General features: G+C 39.1%; 1 protein-coding gene across 1 annotated transcript; it reads right to left on the reverse strand.

Annotated features, from left to right (window-relative positions):
- Window positions 1-1450: 1450 nt before the first annotated feature.
- Window positions 1451-3633, reverse strand: evx2 (even-skipped homeobox 2). The gene is made up of 3 exons (XM_068735246.1): window positions 3214-3633; window positions 2543-2778; window positions 1451-2065 (listed from the first exon to the last, which is right to left on the reverse strand). The coding sequence occupies exons 1-3, from the start codon at window positions 3605-3607 to the stop codon at window positions 1451-1453; spliced, it is 1245 nt and encodes a 414-aa protein (XP_068591347.1). The 5' UTR covers window positions 3608-3633.
- Window positions 3634-8164: the final 4531 nt, after the last annotated feature.

Consider the following 8164-nt stretch of genomic DNA (forward strand, 5'->3'; position numbering starts at 1 on the left):
CATTCAGCAAGTCACACAAAATAAAAAATAAAAAATGTGTTAAAAAACAAAACAAGCCTACCATCCACATTTTATGAAGCATTTTCCAGGGCGATCAATAATTCAGTTTTCAACTATCAGTAGGACTATCCATGGTATTTGCAAAATATTTCACGATTTACAGTTCACATGTTTTATAATTAACATATAGGTGATTTCCCAACAGGAACGATAAAATAGCACATAGCCATTTTTACAGGCGCAGACAGATTGTAAAGCCAGACTGTTTAGTCTGAACTTTCGCCTTGCTCAGTCCCGTCACTGTGTGTACTGAGTGAAGAGGTCCTAAGGGAGTACACACCTAATACTGGATTTGATGTAATGAGGTGCAGCAATGTAAATAAAAGAGATTCTTCTGTGTGGAGGTATTTCACATCATCAGCAAACTAAATCTGAGGGGCTCTTTAAAGGCTGCTTTGTATGTAATATTTTAGAACCCTGCATGTGTCACACAGTATCCTTTTACAGTGCATCTGTGTACCAGGACTGTCGCTTTGTTCCGGGTCTTTTGTATGTCTAATGACTTCCCTGCGCGGGTTGTTAGCACTTGACAGCGGGTCTCAAAACGAGGAACTTTCTTGCAGTCGTGTATTCAAAGGAGCTCCATCTAGGTACATGATTGGCAATTTTTGTCATGATCCTCTCATTATTAACATAAAAATTGACACAAAAGACGCGGTGCAAAATTATATGCACCCTTCTTGCTGATTAGGGGGGTCCCCATAGTGCAGAGGCTGGGTGCTGGAGAAGCTGTCCCTGCCAAAAATCTCAGTCTATTAGGCCTAGTGAAGAAAGATATGCTGCTGGGCAGAAAAGTAGGACCTTCTGCTCTCCAAATATAATAAGCATAATTAGCTTATACGTTTGAATCTAAAAAAAAACAGAGGACTCAAAGGTAGGGTGGGTTTCTCACGCTGAATATTGCCCTTTGAATAGGCCTATGAATGTGACTCAGTTACAGTTGTTGGTTTGATTTCTAGAAATAAATAACCTAAAACATTTAAAATGGCACAGTGATTGAGGCATGGGACAGAATGAACACACTGCATGGTCTGTTATTTTTTCCAAATATGTATAAATTAATCCAGCATAAAAAAATGCTCTACTGTCACAACACAAGAGCACAAGCTTTTATAAAAGGTTGTTTGTGAGTTGCAAAATTGTCGGTGCGATACTATTCATGTGTTTTTCGTTATAAATAGTAATTTGGATTTGAAACAGATTTGTAGAAATTAATCTAAATGTGTGTGTGTGTGTGTGTGTGTGTGTGTGTGTGTGTGTGTGTGTGTGTGTGTGTGTGTTACAATGTTGCCTATCGAATTCTTTACACAGGTGTGATTTTTAAAGTAGGCCTATCCCCTTTATAGGACTAGAGCAGAATAGGAAACGGTAGTGTAGGCTGCATGATGAGTTATCTGTTAAGTGAGGTTTCTTCTCGTTGGTCTGGTGACGGGACTGAGGTCTTGCTGAGCACAGCGGCAGAATACGGCAGAAATCCACTCTCGGATCTTTGCCCCGAAGCTGTGCAGGTAAAGTCAGCGCTGGCGCTCCTGGCGCCGAGCGCGCTCGCTGCCTGGCTGCTGTGGCAGCTGAGACACGAGCAGGGCCCGGTGGCTGACGGGGCTCCGACCGCCGCTGCCGCTGCCGCAGCCGCCGCGGCCGCCGATGCCGCCGCCGAACTATTCAGGCCTGCGGGTGACTGGTAGAGTCCCGGGTGCCTGAAGCTGCACAGAAGCTCTGGCCGCGAGTAGGGGTGGGAGAGTGCCCGGAAGGTATCGAGGGGGCGGATGGAAGTGGCGAAAGGTGACGAGGCAGCGCCGGAGGCGGCGGCGGCCGCGGCTGCTGCCGTGACACCGACGTGCGGGTAGTAGTGTAGAGGCATGTGCGAGTGGAAAGGGTAAGGTAGACTTCCTGTAGCTGCCGCGTGCGTCATCATGTAGGTGTAGAAGCTGGGGTCTGCTGGATGGGGCCAGGACATCGCCAAGCGCTGCCTTTTATCCTTCATCCGCCTGTTCTGGAACCACACCTGCACACAGAGTCAAAACAAGGCACATGTTGAAGCTGCCATGTTATTTCACAGCTCTAAATTTAGACCCCTAAGGAGTGTGCTTCAGCGCGTGCTCAGACTCTACTAAATGTCCCTATAAATGCTCTCGTCATTGAACATGAAAATGAACAATTTCCCCATGCAGAAGCAGTTAAAATCTACATCTAAATAACAGTTTAAATATGTTGCCTTTTATTTGAGATTTCAGTATTTTAAATGCATAGGTTTTAAATTACTGAATTGATTAGCACCCATGGGGTGACTAGTAAATAAAAGCTTTATTTAGTTTACAGGGTACAATCAAAATCTTAAACTGCAACATTCCATGAGCACAAATAATGATTCATTGTATTTTCTACTGCAGAGTATTAGGATTATTATTCTTTTTATACCCACAGCATTGCTTTCTCTGCACAAACACATGCATACACAAGAATAATGAAGATTAATCTGTACCTTAATCGTAGTCTCGGGCAGATTCAGCGCTGCGGCTAATTCACATCTTCTCGGTCTCGAAACGTAATTTTCCCTGTAAAACTCTTTTTCCAGTCTTCCGATCTGTTCTCTGGTGAAAGCGGTCCGATATCTTCTCACTTGGTCGCTATTTGAATTGTTTGATCCTCCCGATGAATTACCGTTCATATTCTGTAGGGAGTTCGAGCTTATGTTGGAAGATCCGGAATCTGAAAAACCTAAAAAAATAATTGGAAAGAAGCAAATTCTTAGGCATATTGTTATCGATAATACTGAAATAATAAACGTGTGTGGGCCTGCTATATTTGACAACTTAATGGCAAGTATTATAAGAATCTTAAGGTTGATGACAAATTTGTGTCGAAAGGCAAATGCAAAACATTTCTTTTTAAATTAATATTACACTACATTTACCCTTTGGAGTATAATAATAATCATAATAATCATAGTGATTATATTACTACCAATAAAAACAGAACATTCTACAAATGACAGACTTAATAATTATAATAATTTGATTTAGCTTCATTTTGGTTTTTGGATGGAGAGACAATGATAACAGTGGTTAAAACCCGCTATATTAACACTAAAATACAACTGCAGAAATATTGAAAAAAGACAAATATGCAGAAAAAATAAACGTTAGGCTATACCTTTGTTGTTTTCCTTGTGCTGGCTCGGGGATCGATGCGAGGGGCATCCCACCTCCACATCACTGTTAATATCTGAATCTGGCGAAACTTCGGAGTAAAGGCTCATTTTCTTCCGGCTTTCTGACGAAGAAATTTCCGCCGAAGAGGTATTATCACTGTTGTGGTGTGAACCGAAAAGACTGTCAATTTCAAATTTGCTTTTCGTCGGGATGTCCCCAAGATTTCCATGGAGAGAAGCCGAAGTTATTCTGGGGCTTAGCCGTCCGCTGTGCTGAGAGTTTTCCAGGGCCTCCAGCACTGAATTTCCAGGCGTGTCTGCGAGCCTCTTGCCTGCGACAGGACTGTGCAGACCTCTCTCCATCAATATCATCTCTTTTCTTATCCTCTCCATCATTAAGCCGTGCAAGACGAAGAAAAAAAAAAAAAAAAAAAAAAACACACAACACTTGTCCAGGGGGGCTGGAGCACCAATGAGTTGTGTCGGAGCTTAAATCCGCATGCAACTCAGCAACTGTCTCTAAATAACTGTCTCTAAACCTTTTTATAAGCAAGACGCAAAAAATGAAAGAATCTGAATGCAATCGACGAGCGACTGCTCAAAACGAGCCGTGCATCCTCCTCACAGCAGCAAAATGTCATTCATCAAAAGTGGTTGCTGTTCGTTGTTAAAATGCTCGGCTGACGTTGCTCCAATGATCATTTATTGTAACAGGTTTATAAGCAAATAAATAGGAGAGGGCTGTCACTTGATGATGGAGGCGGCCTTCGGTCAGACGAATAATATCCAAGTGGAGAGGAAGAGAGGAGTGAGGAGCGAGGTGCTTGTCCCTGGGTTGATCTCTGAGTCTGTTTTAGATTGCTCTGGGGTTTGGCCTCTTGGGTGAAATTGACAGTCTGATTAATAAAATGAGCGGTGCAACATTTCCCTCTTCATTTAGGAATATTATTATGCTTTGATTCTCTATTGTTTCCCTCCTCTCTTTTCACCCTCCCCCTCTGCAATCGTTGTTCTTTTTATTTATTCTCCTTAATTCTTTTCTCTTTTTGTTTTTACAATTTCTGCGACTTTCATCCGAATGTGAAGTGCATTATGATTAAAGTGCAAGTGTGTGATGGGAGATTAAGAGCATTATGTTTTTCCTATTTGTTAAGACATGTTTTTTTTCGTACATTTCATATTTTTTCTCTTGTTTTTTCTCACAGTTCGTCAAAGGCACATTTTGATGGGGTGATAACGGTTGCATTAGTACCGACAACAGCACACGCTTATTATGCATGTAGAAGTATCGTATTTGTATGTTATAGCTGGCTACTTAAAACACGTGTCATCTTTCTTTATTTATCATTTAACAATGAATAGTCACTGCTATTTTAAATTACATTTCGTTACAGGTCATTATTCACATTTTCTTTGTTTATTTCCATATCCTCTGATGTTAAAATTAAACGGATTACTTGGACTTAAAAGCGTATTCTTAATATTTTACGTTTTTAACAGAATCTCTTATCGGTTTGAAGTCATTTCCTCGCAGTCAAAACCTTTATTATGCATTGTTGTCTGTGTATTTACAGGAAAATAGCTGCCACATGTTTGCATCATATTAACTCTATACCGGAGACTCGATGTGTAAAGACATAACACCCATGCATGGACTCCTACAGTTCTCGATGTGAAATGACTAAAGGCGTCAGATCATCCACTGTGCGTCCTCTGGCGCCTCCTGCAGGTTTTCATATTAATTGCTCTCATAGATATGAGGCGTTAATAACTGTGTGGGCTGGTTTACCACACAGTCTATGAGTTTGGTGTCCTGACTTGTCTCTGCTGAGAACTCTGGGAGCATTTAGAGGACAGATTAGTGTATTAAGCAATTCATAGATAGTATAAATAGTTAAAGAGGATCTGGAAGCTAAAGAGACACATTGCCAACCTCACACTTTGTCTTATTTCTACATGGTGAGCAATATAATGGGATTCAATTCAGAACAAAGTCTGTCTGCCCTTTTTGATAACACAGAATATGACACTGAATGTTGAGAAATAACAGACTTCAGGATAAGAACCAATTACAGCTTGAATTTCAATATCAACTTCTGCATAATTTAAATACATTACGCCCACTTAGTCATTTGCTCAAGAAACTGTGTTTATGTAAAATATTATCTTTAAGAGAATCATGTTTTCTACTCACAAGATAAGAACAATTAATACATTTAATTTAGTTAAATTAACCCATCGCCTTATTAGTGATCACAATATTTTCTTTTATATTTTAATGAAAAAATACATCGCAGTCAATTAAGACACTGGTGTTTGCAATCTCCTAAGAGCTTTGGGAATTTACATTTCATATAATTAGGTCATTTGCATACATGTTGTGCAGCTGATGAATTTTTCTATGAAGAGTTTACCGAAAGATATTTTTACATTGTAGACACTTCTGAATTGTACAAACCTAAAATAATTTACTCCTAACCTTATAGAGCATAATATACCAAATATCACTACTCTGCTATTTTTTTCTCATAACAGCATTGATTTGTCATATTGTTTGATAAAAGACTTCAATAGATGTTCTTAAGTTCATGTGTTTGCATATCACTGAAGTATTGGAGCAAAACAAATATAAGCATTTTCACTGTTCACTGGGTCAAAATGAACAGATAATTGAGTTCCTCAAGCCAACAAATATTCACTTTTCAACATTGCAATTTAGTGCAGATTTATACATTACATTTGAGAGAGAGGGTCTTTCCCCAAAACATCTGCTTCACTTAGACTCGGACATGAAGTCTTTAATGTTTACGACTTGAAGTAACTTTAATGCTCGTCTTTAGAGGCTGATTCATGGCGCAGATGCATGTTTCTTCTGCACTTCAGTTGAAATGTGGACTTGCATGATGAACAACAGCACACTCTGAATGGATCCTTACCTACACATATGTTAAGAACATTTTGGATCCATGGATTTGAATCTAAAGTTTGAGTGTGAATGGCAATTTTGAATGGTGCAGAGGTCACAGGGTTTCTCAGCATTTTAGTTGCCAATTTAAAAAAACAAACAAAAAAAACAAGGTAGATTCAGGAATTTTGCCTTTTTTTTCCTGTGGTAATAAAATTATAATTTGCTAACCTGTCATAAAATAACCATGAGGCAAAATTAAATTCATTGTTTTGAAAGTCATGTGTTAAACACTCATAATGATTGACTCTAATTGAAAATTAACACTGTTCCCTATTCATAAAAAATACAGTTATTAATTACCCATTTGTAAAAATGAATATGAAACACAAAAGAAAGGTATAAATCTGTAAAGTTGGCTAGACTTAACAAGGAAGTGCAACCCAAAAAGTATGGTCATACATTTAGTTTATTGATTCATAATGACAATGCACATTAATTAGCATTTCCATAAGTGGCTGTGTTAGCCAGCAGGATGATTTTAAACTGCAGTCCTTTGGCACAATGTTCTTAACACAATGAAGTGAGGGGTTCAGAAATACGCCGAAGTTGCAAGAACAGCAACAAAATAAGCTTTCTCAAAACAGAAGGTACACAATAATGTAGCAATACAGGCAATAACATCCACTACTTAGTGTATTTCTCCATGCAAAGCATTATGAAGCAGCAAAGCAGAAATGAGTAATAGGCTACTGTTAACCACATTTTGAACACAGTATCATTGCATAGCAGCAGTTAGTAATGAGATGTAGATGAAGCATAAGATCAGAGTTCAAATCCAAATCTGGACAAAGAGACCGTAGGCTGAAGTGGGACAAGCCAGCAGCAACCATGGCTGACTTTGAATGGCTGAAATAGCTGTCAATCGAGCAAAAATCCCTGAAAGCCTTTATTTTTAGGCTTAAAGGGCCCTGCATGCACCAACACTTGTATTTCAGTTATTCTGCGGATACAGCTTCTGCTTAAGTTAAAAGTGGGCGATGGGAGTTGCATCCATCTACCTGTAAGAGTAATGATGGTGATAGTTGTCCCACCTTAACATGCAACAAAGCTGACAGGAGAGAGTCAAGGACACACCCACACAGACCTAAGCGACTTATCAGCCAAATGACTAAAATCACCTCTGTGTTCACAAAGAGTGTGCAGTGTCTTTTAATATAAAGATTTCAAAGACGTCATTTATTTATATAATTCACTTTGCTTTCCCAAAATGTCATCTCTGATAAAGACCTATAAGAAGATGTGGGATTACCTTGACTGTGTTTCCAATGAGAAGTTGGGGAGATTTCTCAGCCACCTCCATGCAGTCAGTGTTGCAGGATGCAGCGTCTAGTGGTCATTAGAGGAACTGCATCTTAAGGCACACGTTGGCTACCACTCTAGGGGTAAACTTGGCCCCCCTGGCAATAGAACCACACCTCTCTGAAGGCCTCCCTTCAACCTGGGACCCCCTTGACATTTTTAGCAGGAAGCAAAAAAAACTTTATGTGCTGATATTCTTAAACATTATTTGTCAAAATGTAATGATGAGTTCAAGACAGCTCAACTATGGATCAGAATGTTCAAATGCTGCATGTTTTTTGACGATGTAGATTTCCCAAAATGCAAACTCTTCATTTTCATTGCTCGTCAAAGCAGTAAACATTCAGTCCATATCATTTATATTTATGAAAAATAGCACACATGAGCAAAATGAAGCTGGATTGACTATAAGCATTTATTTTGGACAAGAATATGTAACTGGCAACTATTTACCATGCAATTCTAAAATGTTGTCACATTTACTAAACCCCATATACTTATCATTATTGCTGATCATCTAGCTAGTTTTTTTAATTTATTTTTGAATGTGGAAACAACGGCAGCAGTTTAAAACTTGCTAGAGTTGCAGAAATCCATCAGTGTTTTTATTTTTGTAAATTGCAGGATTGCTTTGTGTAAAAGCACTTTTAATCCGTTGACCCCTTGAACTTGACTCCATCTTTGCA

This window comes from Cebidichthys violaceus, unplaced genomic scaffold (assembly GCF_023349555.1).
Source record: "Cebidichthys violaceus isolate CVI_PGR_0920_01 unplaced genomic scaffold, fCebVio1.0.p SCAF_11, whole genome shotgun sequence".
NCBI lineage: Eukaryota > Metazoa > Chordata > Actinopteri > Perciformes > Stichaeidae > Cebidichthys > Cebidichthys violaceus.